Source organism: Hippichthys cyanospilos, chromosome 3, assembly GCF_059441005.1.
Source record: "Hippichthys cyanospilos isolate Australia breed blue-spotted pipefish chromosome 3, RoL_Hcya_1.0, whole genome shotgun sequence".
Taxonomy (NCBI): domain Eukaryota; kingdom Metazoa; phylum Chordata; class Actinopteri; order Syngnathiformes; family Syngnathidae; genus Hippichthys; species Hippichthys cyanospilos.
Genome location: NC_142371.1, coordinates 24,245,030 through 24,263,825, shown reverse-complemented (window position 1 = coordinate 24,263,825; position 18,796 = coordinate 24,245,030). Strand labels below are relative to the sequence as shown.

Here is an 18,796-nt window from a genome sequence, read left to right as displayed (position 1 = left end):
AAACTCTCAAGGATTCATTCTGAATGTTTTGTGTAATGAAAGTCATAATGTTTGCTTGAAAAAGTAATCAATTCATGACAATAAATGAATAACCTTGTGTATGAAAATCCAAAATTGGTAAAAAAAAAAAGCTACATTACCGGTGAAATTTTTTTTGCGGAAAAAATGGCCAAATCATACAAAAATGAAGCTTTAATTGTGCAAGGAAAAAAAGTTTTTATTATAAAAAAAAGAGAGAAAAACAATTCAGTGTGGATATGTCAACACTTGTGTAAAGAGGGAAGAAATATATAATAATATCATAATAAACAAGACTGCAGCCTGTTTTCGAAAGTCTTCCCAGAAGACCCGTAGCTGTTTCGGCTGCAAATAGTTCAATGTTTTAATTTTTAACCGTTGTGCTAAAATGCATCTCCAGAGGAGCCTAACAGACAACTGGAATTCTTCACCATTCCATAGATGTTTATGTGATTGACACGGAGGATGCCGCTTGGTATTTCACCTCTTGTTTAGTGTGTGCGTGTGCACGTGTGTGTGTGTAGTGTACAACCCATGGACCCCCCACCCCATTTTATGTGTACATCGGTGACATTTCTGCAGGCTTCTCTGTGTGAAAGGAGCTCCCTATATGCTTTCTTTGAATGCTTTTGTTCCCTATGCGGGTCGCCTCATTCGAGGAGTGTGCACTACACATGTGAAGCATTGATGTACATTTAATGTACCCCAACAACACATGTGCTGTGATAAAACAGACAGAGCATTTGATGTAGAAAATTAGGTTTTTCAGAATGGTGAAATTAGCATGTCAATAAATAGCGTTAGCTCTGAGCCCCGGGCGTTTCTACAGATCTGTTCAGTCTTTCCTTTCCAGTGTTGAGCTCAGTTTCGTTCTGTGATTATTCCATAAAGAGAATAGTAACAGTGTCAAATTCTTCTATACATCATACCCAACTGTAAAGATCCACGAGTGTGGTTCTCCAGAATGGGAAAGTGAGTTTGTCAATACAGCTGTGGTGTTGTATTAGTTTGAAGAGAACAGTTAACGTTTTGTTGACTGAGAATCATCAGGGCTCAATTTATTTCGTTTGCATTAATTCTGAGCTTCAGGGACAGTCACCTTTTTGTACAGACTGCAGGGGTGGCCAAGTTCGGTCCTCAAGAGCCACAATCCAGCCTGTTTTCATTGTGTCTCTTCAACTAACACACCTGATTCAAATGATTAGCTCATCAGCATGCTTTGCACAATCCTGATAACGACGCTGATTTGACTCAGGTGTGTTGGTTGAAGAGATACATTGAAAACAGTCTGGATTGTGGCTCTTGAGGACCGAACTTGGCCACCCCTGGACTATTGTCTCCACTGTTGCACTTTAACAAGACCAGCGAGCAAAATGGCTTTTTCATTGTTTGTGAATGTCCAATCTTGGTCCGTATGAAGTAAGGTTCCCCGGATTTGCAATGTTAGTAGATCCATGTCTCCTCATTCACAGAGCGTCATTACTTTATTGACTTGAGTCAATAAAAGCCAATGAACATGTATACAAGGGCTTTGAAAGGGTTTAGCTCTGAGCCTCAGATGCCGCCGCCTTTTTGTGCGTACGATCATTTCGGTTAATCTGCTAAGCAACAAAATGTTTTCGACCTTGTTTAGGGTCAGATGTAACTGCAGAGCTTCATGGGAGTTCCCCAAAACTAGCGTGTTAACACACCTGAATCAAAGCAATGTCGTATTTGACTGCCCAACATTTGCCTGCAATTCTCCCTATATTAGCACACTGTACCAGGCATTTGAATATAGAACACTGTACCAGGCATTTGAATATGAATATTCAGCTCCGAGCCTTTGGCGCTGCTACCTTTTTACTCAGCCTAGCCTTTCCACTGTTATATAAAGCGGAGAGAATATTAGGCACAAATGTAATCCTTGTCCCTGGTCTTCATGTTCATATCCAAATGCAAATCTCGTGGGCGAGTCAGAACAGTCAGTACCTCAGCGTCAACACAACATCGTTACAAACTTGTTGACATTTGTCAACCTGAGACAGCACATTAACAAGCCAGGTGTGTAAATGTGAGAAGGTTTAGGAGACTCAGGTGTTAGGCTATCCTTTCTATTCTTACACTTTTTTTTTTTGCCTTTGAGAACGCTTGCGTTCATCGTGTTTATATTCGATAAAGATCTCCATGGAAACAGCCCAATGAGTCACATCAGTCTTCTTTTTGAGGCCTGTGACTTGTCCTAGTGCCGGATTGATGTTGTTATTGAGCTGGCGGTAAAACTCATCTGTGGTTAATATAGAATGTTTTCTTTCCCCCTCCATGTTGTCTCTGTGGGTGAACACTTCACAGCAGGCGCCAGCCAGCTGCTGTTTTAATATTCTTACTATTCATATTTTTATTAATAGGAACACTATAAATAAGACATATTGTAAACAAAGTCGTTTATGAATGTTTCATTTGATGCCGCTGACCTCGAACAACTCCGAAAAGCAACGGCAACTGATTGAATTTAAATGGTACTTTTGGCACTTTTTTTTTCATTTCCTCAAAAACGCTCAATTTTTATTTTTTTTTTTTTGCTCCAAATTAACGCAGGCGTGACTGTGCAATGTGCAAAAAGCAGAAAATAGCTGGCTTCCCGTTTCTTTTGTTGGCGGAACGCTTTCAATGCCGGCGGCTCATCAGCGACACTTTTAGCATCAATGCCTTTTGAATGCCTAAAACCTCAACAAATGATGACAGAAATGCAAGAAGCATTTGTTGTCTTTTCAAAAGGTTAGAATTAGTTAAAAACATATACATTGATTTTTATACGATGCTTTTTATCCGTGATCAAACACAGACAACAGGTAGGCCGTGACGTTCACTAGCTGCACTCATGTGCACTGTGACAAGTTCAGCAAGCAGGTGGCAGTGCAGAAAAACCGCGTAAGCCTCCGAGCAGTACGCAAATGGATGGATTTTTCCTCTTTATAATTTTTTGCAGATGCAAAATAAATCAGAATAACCGTGTTTTGGCCTAGTGCTGATCTTAGAGTGTGAGGAACAATGTTGTTTCTCAATAAAGTGGTATGAGGCCATGCTTTTCGCAGATTTTTGTGTAAAAATTTTGGTACCTTCTTCAAGGGTTTAACTTGGAGAATGTTTAAGAAAAAATGTTACAAAATGTTTATGCCTGACTAATAATGGTGGATAATGTGTAAGGTGAGAGCAGATTTACAGCTGTAAAACATAAATAATGCATGAAAAAAAAATCTACTCCACTGATTTCACCCATTCCAAGTACTTTTTGGAATGGAATCCATGTGTAGTTTACAACTACTGCCTTTGTTGGTCGATGGTCGCGCTGGAAGCCAATCACGTGTCCTGTAGGAGTGCTCATCTCCCTCCTGAAAGCATGTTTGAGTGGCCTGTTACAATTATTGTGGCATCGTCAATTTTTGAGCTACCTCCATGTATTATATATTATTAAAATGAATTACAGTATATCAATGTTAATTTTTGGAGACATGAGCCTAGTTTTGTGAAAACGCATCACATAAATTGACATATTTACATGATTGGATGGTTTCTTTTTCTCACGGTTGGGACTTGTAATATATACCCTGTGATAAAGGGTTAACTGTACACAACAGCACTAAAATGAAACACGTTTAATTTCCTGAAAACTCCGATAAACACAGCAGCAAAGCCTCATAATTGCAAAATGTCAGTCAATCAGTCTGTCACGGGTGAGTCTGGAACGCATTTCCAGTGATAAACTGGCGTTCGCTGCACAAGCAATTAAGTCACTTTTATATAAAATTGCCCCTTCACTTTTTTTAATGAATCAGTGTTATGACAGTAATACGCCTCAACGGCGGTCTCGGCTGCTGAATCAGCAGACCGGCTCCACTTGACTGGTCGCTTACAGCTGGCACACAAACATACGCATGCCGTCACATGTCGCCATATGGAGGTTGTGGCAGCACGCCCGGTTGATTCGCGGCTGTCTAAATGTGTGCGCACAAAGCGCTCACTTGCTCTTATTGATTGCCGCCCCGGAATTATCGAGCGGGTCCTCGGAATGATGATGTCTGTGGGCGTGGGGGGGGGGTTGTCTGGAGATGGCCTCTTTAAAGGGGCATCATTCACAGTGCTCGCAGACAAATTGACTTTTAGAGCAGAAGACGGAGTTACTGAGACGGCCGCGTGGAGATATCCTAGCAACAGTCACCGAGGGGCTTGCTAATCTGTGCCGTATCCAGCCAATTAACAGGCTGGGGAGGAGGTGGGGAGTCGCATGCCGCGCTCCAGACGGAGGTCGCAGCTTCGTCGTTTCCATTTGACACCCGTGCTATTTCTGTGGGGGCCCAACCCAGGTGCCATCCGTGCTTTTGTCGATACTGTGAAGCTGCTTGCCAGTCTGGGTTTTGGTTCCTTTGCTATCCTGGATTTGACAGACTGACTAAAAATATGTCAGCGTGCGCTTTGACTGCATTTGCTGGAAATGGCCAAAATGACCCACAAATGGCTGCTTCAAAATCAAACGACCTTCCATCTCCTGTGTCTTCTCGGGCTTGGCTTCATGAAACTTTTTAATAGATCAACTCATGATAGACACATAGGCCTTAAATTTCATGTTGAGTTAGAACAGAGCTTCTCAAATTTTTTTACCAAGCCCCCACCTCACACTCCACGCCGATTATAAATAAGATTATGATCATTAAAAAATTGTACAAGCATAACTGAAGCTGTATCGTTTTTAACATTAACAACTGTTTTTTAGAGCGTTTACACAGGTTATAGTTTAGTCTAAAAAATAAAAAAAACAACACATGAACATCAAAGTATCTAAAAAAAAAAAAATGGCAAGCCTTATTGTATTGCAGTTACGCTCCACATGGCAAAAACAAAAACAACACGGTCTCACTCCACTATTTGAGAAGGACTGAGTTAGACTGATTTGGAGAATTCATTCTGAAAAACAATCATGCTGCCAACACATGACTTGATTTTGACCATAACTTAATATTTCTGAAAACATTTAACCGACTACCCTGTACTACCGATAATAGATAATACACAAATAGAAAGAGTATGAGTTGAAACTAGAAAGAATAAAATAAAATCTTCTCAAAATCACTTGTAAATCACACCCAGAAAAAACTATCAAACTCCAAAGCAGTACAGGGGAGACAAAAACAAAAAACAACATTTTGGAACAGAGGTCATTACACACTTTACACTACATTATTTAGTTTTTTTAACCATGTACCCCATATTGAACGCTATGGAGATCGGTACATTGTACTGTAATGTGTAGAGGTCCTGTAAAATCACCTTTGATATGCACGCTTCAAATAAAAGCAATAAGAACTATAAAAAATGCAGGATACACACACCACATAAACACACTGTTTATAAAATCACATTTGTTGAAACTTTTGTTCATTTTAAAACTGACTTCTTGGGACATTTTTGCAGTGGATTTATTGTCGTCCGTCAGGGGGGTTAGAAAGGCATTTTGTGATGGAAACCCCATCGCCTGTTTTGCCAAGCAAGCCCCTCCCTCAGGGCTGAATTCTCCCAAATTCCATTGGGATCCAACCACATCCATGTATTAGCATTACGATAAATCAAAATGTCAGTCCGATGAACATTGAGCCTGTTGATCAAGGCAACCTCACCTTAGGTCAATTAGGGACACAGATCTTTAGGCCTTGGACTGACAAGGGATCAAACAAAACTCATCAAGGCCTCCTCTGCACTTTGACAGTTCCTCAGCCCCTGAGTGAAAATCAGAGCGTAACATCTCCCGCCCGCGTTTTGTTTATTATCCCCACATGAATCATTCACAGCTTTTCTTCCCGCTTGCATCACTGACACCGAGATGATGGCATGTCACTTTTTGTTTAATGTACTTCCCAAGTCCCATTGGAGAATTTACTGCTGCGAGGATGCTTTATATGACTGGCTTCCTGTGTAATCATAATTGAGTCTATCGCCTCAAAGCCGAAGCCAGTGGTAGGACGTAACTACAAACTGCAAGGACGGCCACCGGATTGCAGGAGAGTGCCACATTACGGAAAACCGCCTTCGGGCTTTCGGCATTCTAATATTAATCCATAGAAGAATTCAATAAAATTTCTCCTGAGTTGAACTTAGAAACCTGCACTGACATTTTTTACCCGTAAATTTTCAATGCGCTGGATGTGAGTGAGTAATATAAATCATGCCCGTTTATTTTTAGAAATGCACTTTGCTACTGTACAGCTGCTATTTACAGTATATATGTGTATATGCATATATTAGAGATGCTGTGCTGAGGCCGATGCCAGAGTTGGATTTTATGATTACCTTGAGCAAAAATAATATTGCGGTATGAAAATTCCAGCTCTATGGTTTTTCCATTGAACACAATCTATTTTTGAACATCGTTTTTTAAATATTCGGTACCTGAAAAAATGTGTACCATGTTTACTACAATGACATAAATGAATAAATACATGAACACTCTTCTTGTTTTTAATAGTTTTTATCAAGACACAGTGCCCCGTCATGTTAATCACTTGTAACCCTAAAAATTGTCTTTGAGAGATTGAGAGATGTCTTATAAGACCTAAAAAGGGCACGTAAGGCCTGCTAAGTGTCATAACTTGATTTCGATTGGTAAAACTTCGCCCAGTCATCTCCCAAAAATGGGCAGCATCATCAAAATTCTGCTTATTCATTGGTTTAGACAAGCAAATGTGTCATATCCTTGAGCATGTTCTTCAGATCCCAAGAGGTTAAAACAAAGATCGCCACCTTATCTTCCATGTACGCCAAGGTTAAAAAAAAACCAACAAAAATAAAGCGATTTCCATCCAATTATTTTCAAAGCCGCGGCTCTTCAAGCAGCCAATCAAATTCTGTTCCGTTTCAACAACCCCTTAGTCAGATTAAGCAAAAAGGAAAAGCACTCATTACCCATTATGGGCAGTATTATACTTTTTTTTTTTTAATTATAGATAATATTGGATTGAAACCTTGACTTTTTCACTCTATTGTAAACCAATAACCTGGTTATTAGACTATGCTCGCTGAGGCATAAAAAACAGGGACGTTATGCTGACTTTGGGAACAAAACAGTTTAATAAAACTGCGAGAATTTAGAGCGTGTGAGGTTATATATGGTGAAGTTTTGTTCATTAATTAGATCGATCGAATGGTCCAAAGGGCAATGGAAAAATGGAGAAACAGCTTTTGAAAGGAGAATTTATCAGCAGATGCTCGATGTGAAATTAATCAGTCGCGCTAAAACAGTTGAAGACATCTGGTCTTTTTCCAGATGCTGGTTCAGAAATCGCCTTTGCCCTGCAAAAAGTCATTCAAAAAAGTTGAACATTTTGGATTACTGCGATTGCACAAAAGATGACCTGGCGATACTGGGATAGTCTTTTTTCATAGAGCATCTGACAGACCCGTTGCAACAAATGTGGCCCAAGGCTCCGTACAGAAAAATATACTCCTGCCGTGGGCTTTTTTTTTTGGGGGTGGGGGGGTCACAAATTAGCACGAGTGAGCAAACGTGCAGCATCCCGCGGGAGGAGCAGCGAGCTGTCGGTCGTCAGATCTATTCTCGGCGAGCGGCAGCCGTCGCGCTAGCAGACTGGTGCGAGGCCGCTGCTGACAGCTTTAATAGTAATCAATCATCTGTCCCTGGGCGCGCTCGCCATTTGATAAGGGCGACATCGAGGGAAATAAGGCGAAGCTGTTATTTGATGCTATCTCGGAATTGTTTTTACCTCCTCTGTGGATTCGGTGGAAATGTAAATATTAAAATTGAAGTTACAAAAGTAACACGATTACTGTCATAATCAGGATGGAGAAAATTCATTCAAAGAAGAATGCCTCAAAATGGACAAATTGAGACTTTTTTTAAATGCAATTTCAAATTGTCTGTCTAGTACAGGGATCACTTTATCCCTATGGTCTATCACTTGTAAACTACAGTATTTGCAGAACAGGCCTGCGGGCTCCTCGTGTGATTCATGGGGGCTTCCTGCGGGCACCACATTGGTACCCCCTGATCCAGTATGCTTTGTTCAAATTTTATAACAAATTCTAGAGTTTCTTTTTAGGACGCAGGGCAAAGGGCAAACTGACCATAAATGGCTACTTCAAATTGTAATAGCGTTTCCGTAATAGTGCAACAAGTGATCCATTTAATCAACAACCAATCAATAATCAAGTTAATCAATGATTATTTTTGATAAATGAATTAGCATTCAGAAACCTAAGATTGTCTATATATACTTTATTCCAGATTATCAACAGTAAACAGTCTCAGGTTTCTCGTGTACTCTAAAAAGCAGACAGTTTATCATTGTTTTGAATCAAAATGAGACAATTACAAAAGAAAGCTTTTATTTTGAAAGGCAAGGATCAATGTTTTAGCCAATTTTGAGAAATGCTATTCACCAAACCAGTAAATGAGTCATTAAACGATTTTTTGCATTTTATGCTGTCAATTTGGAAAGTATATCATTTTTGGGGGGGACTAGATAAAAATTAAAACATTTTTCAAATCTGCTTCATTGACAAAATAATTGACAGATGCATTACTTGTTGGTTGTATCCTAAGCTTTATGGCGAGTCATCAAACATCTTTGTCATTTTCAGACCACAAGCAATAGAAATCTTGGCAATCTAACACTATCCTTCTAGCGTACACTCTTCGAATTTGGTAGAAATTGAAGCAAATCTCTTTAAGATTTTGCTTTTAACATCTCGAAAAGGCAAAGAAAACCTAATTTAATCACAAATGACTGATTTCTTCTACATTTTCTCGAATGATGTAAAGGTTCACATTTGTCAAGGATGGGTTTGTCTTTGAAGAACTCCAGGAAATGACTGCTTCAAACCAAAATGAAAATGTCAACAGAAACCTTTTCTCTCAGAGAAAAAAAAGGAAAGGCAATGGAAAGAGTTTCTAATTACGTCTGTAACATTATACCCACAGTTTAACCTTGTCTTTTCTCTTTTCTCTATGGCCACTTATTGGATGTAAAAAAAGCAACCCGTAGGCGTTTTAAAATCAAATGCGGCAAGTTAATTCTCCTTGCAATGCTCCGCTCGCAGTCACTGGGGTTTTAGAATTAAGATGATTTGGCCACAGCAAAAAATATGACAGTTTTTCATGCATATAAAATTTAGAGGTGGTCACCTCCACATAATTTTAGGGCACCTCTCACTAAATCTGAAAAAAAAAGTAGTTGGATTCTTTCGAACTGCAGAGGAATGATTACACATCAGAAACAGTTGGAAGTCACAACTGAAAGCATCAATTCATTTTCTTATCAATTGCGAGCTTTGTAGATATCCGAGCAGGTAAATACCGTACTTTCCATACCGTGAGGCACAAATAAAGGTCTTTAATTTTCTAGAAAAAATCTTTTTGTGAAACGTTGGTAAGCCTTCCGCTTAACTGAGTGTTGGATCATTTTCCGCTGACACTGGGACGTAAGGGAAGAAACGCACATACTCTGTATGCTAACAGTGATAAACCAATCAGAGGTTAGGGTTACGTACGTAATACATACAGTATATACACTGTGAGCAATTAAACAAATTGGAGAACTTTACGAACGTTTCTTGCCAACTATGTTTGAGCGTGCACCTTTTTTTAGACCCCTAAATGGAGACTGCGCCTAATAATATGGCCGTTTTGTTTTTTAGGAGACCCTGCGTATCAGATCTTGTGGAAAATGTGCGTTTGTGACTCACTATTGTGGCTTTTCCACATGATGGCGGCTCTCTCACAAGGCGCTCGAAAATGCTAGTGGACTCTATGTGGGGAAGATGTTTCTTTGGAGTGTAGCTAGCTAGCTAAATGCACATAACAATTGCAACAGATTATTGCTGATGTAAACAAAGGCACCCAAGATTTTATACAGTATGAGACTCATAGCTCAGGTCTCATATGGTACTGAGCAGCATTTTATTCTTAATTTATTAACAAATATATAAACATACACAGTCTATATGACTATTATTCTGCCAAGTGTTGTTTTGGCATTGTTGTCTTTTTAAAGGTCGACAATGAATCAAATCTAAATGTCATACCGTATGGATTCTACACTCGTTTTGGTGAGAGTAACACAGAAATAATATGGCACATAATAATTCAGATCACTGGTATGTATAATATATTACATTTTGGATGACGTGTGGAATATCCAGGAGTGTCCTCCTTGGCCTTTTACCGCTGTGCCCACCTCCGACAACATCTTGTGCAATTATAGCCGGACAAGCTAACAAGAGCTCCCAAGTGATGCTGTCAGTGTGGCCGCTGCCATGCCTGCAAAAACGTCTCATTACTCAGCCAGGGATCTCCTCTACAAAGACGGAAAAAAGTCATTAGGAAGGAATAAGCCAGAGAAATGAGCAGCTACCTCCACCTGCCCTCTGTCTCGCCCATGAATAAATGACACTCTGCTACTTTTGCTTCGCTCTTCCTGTGCTTTAGTCTTCATAAATGAAGTGTGAGATTACTGAAGTGTGTTTGAATTCCGACTAATGAGGCTCACTGTATTACTCTCAGACGATTTAACTCGTCAGGAATTCAAGTCAAATTTTTAAGATGTGATGGCCCAGTTCAGGAAAAGTGTGTCACTGAGATCATTTGAGCAATATCGCAATATACTGCTTCAAACCCCGCTAATATTAAGTACCCTGTGAGGATTGTAAAAGATTTTTGTACCAAATCTTTTAGTATTATACGCTAAATCAGTGTTTCTCAATTAGTGGTGCACCCCCCCAGGGGTGATGCCAGGGGGGTGCGGATGACCCCAGGGAAAAGGCTTTGTTTTTGTCATGTGAAATGTATTGCAATAAAACAAGAACTTTAATCTTTTTTTTTTTTCAGGCACTTTGATGATTTTTTTTTTCAGATTTAGACTAAGTTGTAACCTGTATACACGCTGTATAAAATAGTTAACAGTTGTTGAAAGTTGATTTATATCTCTTTTTCCTTTTGTTAATGTTAAAAAGTATACAGATTAAAAAGTATACAGATTTAGGTATACTTATGGGGGGGGCAAAATATAATTGAGAAGCACTGGTCTAAATGGAGTGAATTGTCTTATACCACACTGGAATTTGAGTGACTAGTTTCATCTCTCTCATATTGTAAATGAAATGAATTGGATTGGATGGATTGGATCATACCATGAGTCTTCATGTCATATTTGGAGTAAGTTGTATTATATCTTGCTAGGACAGAGTGGAAAGTGTTCTTCTGGACCTTAGAAACGGTTTGAGTTCCACCAAATTGGCACATCCATGAAATTATACTTTTTTTTCTGAAATTCACTGAGGATTAATCCTCCATGCATTGATATCACAGAATCTATGAATATATTTTTAAAAAATATTTGATGAAGGCAATTAACAATTTGCTATTCTTGTCCCGAAACATACTGTGTACATGGAAAATGAACAAGTATATAAGCGTTAAGAGATTCCAGTGTCTTTGTTTTCATGTAAATGAGATAATAGCTAACATGAAAGTAAAACCCAAGCTTTGTTGCTGTTTTGCAATTCAAAGAATGTGAATGCAAAAAAAAAAAAAAAAAAAACCCAAAACTGTAAAAGCAACACTAAAAAAGTCCAAAAGGTTCCACCTCATTATTTCCTTGTTTCATCCTCATTTTCCTCATGAAACCAAAGCAAAGCGTGAAGTCGACTGACAGAAGGCGGTCCATGCGTCGCAGCCTTTGGCCTTGTGTGCGTGTGCGTGGGTGTGCGTGTTCACACTTGGCACCAAGACGCATATTCGCAGCCAACACCTTCCACCTGCCAACTGATGACGCCCTCCCCTAGAAAATATTTAAAAAAATAAAAGAGTGCCCCCCTTAGCTTCTTGGAAGTTGTAGCATTCATCTTCAGGTTTAGACTCAACTAAATTGGTCACAAATGCGATAAAGATATTTCTATAGATTTTTTGTATTTTATGTACTTTCTTGGTTATTGACATGGTAGTATGACTTAAGTCTGTGTTTATTAGGAAGTTAGCATTTAGAGCTAACAATTCCTAACATGATTTTACATCTAATAAGGGTAATATATTTATATACTTTGCTGACAACAAAAGTTGTTAGCCATTTATTTAACCACATAATTTAATCCAGAGCCTGCTTTCATCTAGGTTTATAGCTAATATTAGCATTTTAAGCTAACAACAACATCTTTGCATATCAGAATGATAACATTGTGGTATAGTTTCCTGATTTACACCACGCTCCCTCGGCTAATTTTACACCCATGGTTCTCACCACCGCTGTGTCGTCACGCCTTTGAAACCAAACACTCCCACACCCCGCCTTTCCTCCCTCCACCCTTTATTGGATCGGGATGTTAAAGTGATGCATTGTGGGAGACGGTAATCTAATCCCGACGCTGAAGGCGGCGCATCCCTCCACGTGATTGGACAATTTGTCTTAATAAAGCCACATCATCACCATCAATGCCGCGCTCCCTCTCGAGTCACACACACACACACACACACACACACACACACACACACACACACAGACCTACGCACACATGAACTACAACCTGGATTTGACACTTTTTTTTTTTACCATGTTGTGTAAAACTCATTCACAGATTGTAAAGAAAATCCACATGGTTTAATCCGTAGAATACAAAACGATTAGTGGGGAACGACATGCACGTTGAGGGATATTGCTGTCAGGAAGGGATTTCGAGCCTTGGATGTAAAAGTGGAGACGTACATTATGAGGGCTCTTAAATGCAACTATGTTGGTACAAAAAATGACATGGGAAGCTATCTATCTATCTATCTATCTATCTATCTATCTATCTATCTATCTATCTATCTATCTATCTATCTATCTATCTATCTATCTATCTATCTATCTGTTTATCTGTCTGCCTGTCTGTCTGTCTTCACCAGTGTTGGACAAATCGCAGTTTTTTCGTGTTGGTTACTCCTTAACTTGTATGCTGCCTTTGCATGCTCCTAGAGGGGAAAATAAAATCAAAGTATGTCTGCGTAGTTTGCTTAGCGGCTTTTTGTGAGGACTGGTCTCAGATGTTGGAGTCGGTCACTATTACACGTCTAAACTTCCCCCAGTCATGTACTTCTGACCGTCGCAGGCCTCGAGGGAGGTGACATTCGGGCTTGTCAGCTTACGTTTCAGTCAAAGCAGAAGTATCGATGCCATGCCTGGACGCTGACTCTTGACTGTCTGAGTTTTGAGGAAGATTTGATGGTGATTATTATCCCCAGGGAGGGTTAATACTCCGTGATGGTTCATCGTTTTCTTCGTTTCTTAGTGGACTGAAGCCAAATCATGTCTGTTTGACAAAGATATTTTAAACTGTATATGGCATTTTGGATTACAGGGTTGTTTTCGGGTGAAGCAACACATGTAGACAGACAATATGACAACACTAACTGGCATATATTCTTTATCCTCTCTTAAAACAGTTTAAAAAGTCACAGTTGTTTTGAAAGTCTATTCACATAACTGTATTGTACTATCCCAAGGTGGCCACACTCACGAGAAAAAAACGCAAAAAGTGCAAGTAAGAGTTGGTCATGTTGACGTCATGGTGCTTTACGAGATGGAGTATCACCTCTGTAGACCTCATTTCAGTCGTCATCAATGGATTAACTTTGCTGAACTCTCGCCGGGCCTCCGGTGTCTTTTTAATGAACGCTGTTCTTGTTCCTGCAGGCTCGGCTTCTCTGCAGTGGTGTCACATTCACCCCGTGCTCGTGTCGCGTGATTGTGTGTGGGTTAAAAAAAAAAAAAGAACAATTCCTACAATGTCTCAGTGACGGGACTGCAGGGTTCATGTCAGGTGGCCTAATTAGTCACTGGATGCGTCATACACTTAAGACCACTAAATGCCTCCCTCAAATAGACCCTGTCCTTTATAGAGCGGTGTGCCAAGTGAACACTTTTGCTAAGCAAAACAGCAGTACTTACTGAGGCACCTAAATATTTTGAGATAAAGTCCATACTTAATTTGATTGAAAAACCAGAGGTGTCATATTTAAATAAGCTTTAATCAACCCCGTTTCATATTAAAACTGCTTATGTACAGTACACATATTTTTGCTTTGTGATATTTTTCAGCAATAATCTGCACATTTATTTAATAATTTATTTCAGTCACATCTATTTAATATGCTTCAGTTCAAATAATTTATACTATTGTTAAGAGCCTATAGCCCACTTTATTCTTTCCACAGTGTATGTGTAATGTGCATATAGATTGCATTGGGCATATTGGCAAATTAATTTCGGAATAAATTGGAGTTTTATGCTACCGCTATTTCCAACCAGGAAGTAAAATGCCTCTTTCGCAGAGACCACGTTTCTTACTGTGTGGCCGCCTTGCCTCTTTCATGACGTAGCTCAACGGCAGCAGACCACGCAATATGCATCTATCCATCGTCTTAAGAGCTAATCCTCACGAGGCTCTCAGCTGATGGAGTCTATTCCAACAGTTTGAATGTGGGGCCAAAAACAGGCATTTTACTGACATTAAAATGCAAAACTGTGTCGATACACCACTCTCACAAACAAAGGTTCCGCCTAACAAGTCAGTCATAACAATCGTTCCGCTCACTGGTGAATGATATACTACTGACGCTTATTGTTTGGCTGTGTGCTTCCAAATACACATTTCAGCCACTTCAGTATTTCAATATTAAATTGTTGTAGCTAATAAATGCAACGTTGCCGTTTACTTGGCTGACTTGGTGCAAAATCTCTCCTCCTCAGCTCCGGAACCGAAACAAAACTGAAAGACATGGATTAGGTCCTCGTGTTTCTTCTCTTACACAAGCGGTGTGCGGAGCCGCAGGAGTGTTGGGAATTGTGTCTTTCTCCTTTCGTCATAAGCACACTTCAAGCTTGATCTGCACGTGCACGGCCAGTGCAAGAGCGCAGAATAAGCAAGGAATGCTTAGAAATACATCAATAACGGGGAAAAAAAACACAGGAGTGTTTAGGGTGATAAATCAATATTGGAATATGAATAATAATACATATGTGACATGTTTTGACAAAACCAAGCATAGTTTTGAGTTATTGACATTAATGCAAACATGAGGGAGAAATGTCCATTTTTGGATTTCTAAAAAAAAAAAAAAACAACCTCAACACAAGCGGCCAATGAGTTTCTTCTGTAGGGTGTCCGGGCTCTGCCTTAGCGATAAGGTGAGAAGGTCTTTCATCTGGGAGGGGCTCAGTGTCAAGTTGTTGCTCCTCCATGTTGAGGAGCCAGTTGAGGTGGTTTGGTCTGGTTAGGATGCCTCCCTGATGACACCTGCCTGGTGAGGTGTTCTGGGCATGTCCCAGTGGGACGAGGCCCCGGGGACGACCCAGGGCATACTGGAGAGACCATATCTCTCGGCTGGCCTGGGAACGCCTGGGGATCTTCTGGGAGAAGCTGGACGAAGTGGCCGGGGAAAGAGAAGTATGGGCTGCCCCCGTGACCCAACCTCAGATGAAGACGGATAGATGAATTCAATAACACGCATTCTTTAACAATTGCTTCCATGAAGCTCTACATGTACATCTACAAAAATATTACAATAACAAAGTGGATTAATTGCATCCACAAATAACACCACAATCTTGTATTTTAATCCTTCATGCGGGTCATCACAGTGAAGCAAATCCCAGCGCAGGGGAAAGTACACTGGTGTTTTTTTTTTCTGCAATAATCCCTATTTCTACTTTTTTTTCATTTAACATATAATGTTTCTCATGGATGAATGGTCACAGGCTCTGTTACTGAAGCACTCAAAGAGAAGAGGCCTAATGAGTTTAATTTCTGTCCCCTTCTGATCACATAAATAAGTCTTGAAAGCTTCCCCATTAGTCCTCTCCCTGAGCACACAGTGGTATTCTTTTATTTACACTGGCAGCCTTCTGTCAAGTCAGGCAAAGACATGACATCAACAAAGACAGCAAAACGGAACAATCTATAGGCACAAGAAATAACATTGTCAAACATTCAAGAATACAATGAAAACCATTTGCACGGTTCTTTGGAAATATCTCACAGTTCATTTAGGTGTGATATTGATACAATTTCCATTAGTTGTAATAAATGTTTGTCTGTTGTCAGGTCCTTGGGGGAGGTGCATGGGCAGCGACTGTGGCCCGGGGGGCAGCCAGAGCCGGGCAGTGTGGTGCGCCCACGTAGAGGGCTGGACTACTTTGCACACCAATTGTGACCAGTCGCGACGTCCGTCCAACCAGAGGAACTGTTTCCGCGTGTGCGACTGGCACAAGGACTTATACGACTGGCGTCTGGGTCCCTGGAACCCATGCGTTTCTGTGTCCTCCAGGGCCTCGGGGGCCCCGCGGCCCTTGACCTGCAGCAGGGGCGAGGAGGGTATCCAGACGCGGGAGGTGAGCTGCAACCTCAAGTCGGATGGCTCCCCTGCAGAGGACGCCATTTGCGAGTACTTCGAACCCCAGCCCCGCTTGGAGCAAGCCTGCCTGATCCCGTGTCCGCAGGACTGCGTTGTTTCCGACTACTCCCCATGGACGTCCTGCTCAAAAACCTGCGGGACGGGCCTCCGCAACCGGGTCCGAAGCGTCCTGGTCCCGCCGCTGTTTGGAGGATCCATCTGTCCCAATTTGACTGAGTTCCAGTCTTGCAAACTGGGGCCCTGCGCAGGACCGGAGGGCATGTACAGCCTGAGGGTGGGCGCCTGGACACCCTGCATCCTGCCTCAAACTCGAACGGTGCGCCAGGCCAAGCGGCGCAAGGGGAAAGGCCAGGGAGGAGGCGGAGCCAAGGATCCAGAGACCAGGGAGCTGATTCAGAAGAAACGGAGCAGGAACCGGCTCAATCGGCAGGAGAGTTCCTCCTGGGATGTCCAGGTGGGATACCAGACCCGAGACGTCAACTGCGTTCACAGGAACAGCAGCTCAGTTCCACGCAAGTGAGTTTCACTTTCACTATTTCACCTCATTTCACTCTCTGTAACTTATAACCCTAACTGTAATGTACAACGCAGACATAAGTAATGGAAATTTCACATTAGCGGTTGTGCTCTCTCGAGTTCTTAGTTACTTCTGGATCTCAATTGGGATTGGCCTACTATGAGAAAACGAAAATATTTTGACAAATGGGCACCAATCAAAAGGAGGGGACCACTTGATGAAAGTGCAAATTTTACAGGGAACCAAGAAAAAGATGACAAAACAAAAAGTAAGGTTGAAGACAGTGAAGTGGTATTGGTTAATTTTTCACACTTTTTTTTTTTAACGAAATTCAAGCGTGAAATACAGAATAAAACAGACAATTTTGCAGCAAAGGTATATTTTGCATTTTTCTCAAAATGGTGGTTCTCGGAGCTATATAGTTAAAGAATTCATAGATAAACAAAATGAGATTTTAGGAGACATTTTAGGATGGTGAAAATTAAAAAATTATAATCTTTATTTACATTCAGCCATGATGTCATGCTACAAAGTTGGGCTAGCTATCACTATGCTTTTAAGCTACAATATTATTGTATGCTGTGTTAACAAAAGTTCTTTGACTATTTTGCTCCCTGATTTCAAATGGACTCTCACACTTGTATAGTGATTTTTTGCTAGACAATTATACCACGCTATGATGTCTCACTAATATCTTACACGCTGACGTTACGCTACGAAACTAGGCTATATTGTTATGCTAATTTAGTGTAGGACTCTTAGCCGCTAAGATGTTAGCCTAAGATGTTGGACCATGAAGTTCTGCTGCAATTTTACACAAAGAATTTCGGTTATAATTTCACACGTTTATTTCACGCTACTATGTTACACTCTTACATTGTGCTACAACGCTAAGAGATTACGCTGTGTTAAACATCAAGCATTGTTTAAAGTGAGTTGTGTAAGGTGGTCACGGATGATAGCTAATAAGCAGTGTCTTCTGTTTCTTTTCCTTCGTAAAAGAACTTCCATAGTGTCTGCTATTGTTTCCTAGCACTGTTTTCTCTGCTCTTTAATCTCCAGGAAAGCTTTGCAGGCGAACCTCCATTCTCGTGAGCCCCCATTCACGCGTCCCAGTGGTGCAGGATGTGATGTGATGTATTATGCACTAAACGTGTTCATTCATGTTTCTCGCCTGCGACGCCCATCAAAAGTTTCAGAGAACAAGCGGCTGCGTGGCCCCCCACGTCCATGAATATTCATCCGTCCTCTGCCGGCCTTGTTGATTCCTCACATTGATATATTCATGCTTGTTTTTCCACAACTTTGGCAAAAAGTACAGAAAACTTCAAACTAACAGCACACACTATTGGCACCGTTATGTCTGACGCGCAGGAAGCCCTCGTTATGGCCATATATATACTGTGTATATATATATATATATATATATATATATATATATATATATATATATATATATATATATATATATATATATATATATATATATATACACAGTATATATACAGTATATATATTCATATTTATATTTATATATAATGAAGCTGTAGCCTGTGCAGTACTATACTGTAAGTTCCATGCTATCATCCACCACATGGTGACTAGTAAGCCTCATTAGTATCCACTGTGACTCTGTGTGTGGAACTCACATCAACATCGTTTGAGGGTCTAAGCTGCAGTTTCCAAAAGTCCCCCCCCGTCCCCCCAGGGTGTACGTCGAGTCATTAGAAATGTTCTAAACCAAAGCCGACGACTTCTCAGCTCTGAATTTTCTTTCCCCCGGAGGCCGCGTAGCTGACGAGCTATTAGTGCTAATTCCACCGCTGCTT

General features: G+C 40.6%; 1 protein-coding gene across 1 annotated transcript in view; it reads left to right on the top strand.

Moving 5' to 3' along the window:
* The window catches only part of thsd7ab (thrombospondin, type I, domain containing 7Ab), a 110,669-nt gene that overhangs the window by 26,890 nt on the left and 64,983 nt on the right, over positions 1 to 18,796 (top strand). The window contains exon 2 of the mRNA XM_088410582.1: positions 16,141 to 16,966. Within this exon, the coding sequence (XP_088266708.1) occupies positions 16,141 to 16,966 (826 nt within the window). The remainder of the gene's footprint in view (positions 1 to 16,140; positions 16,967 to 18,796) is intronic.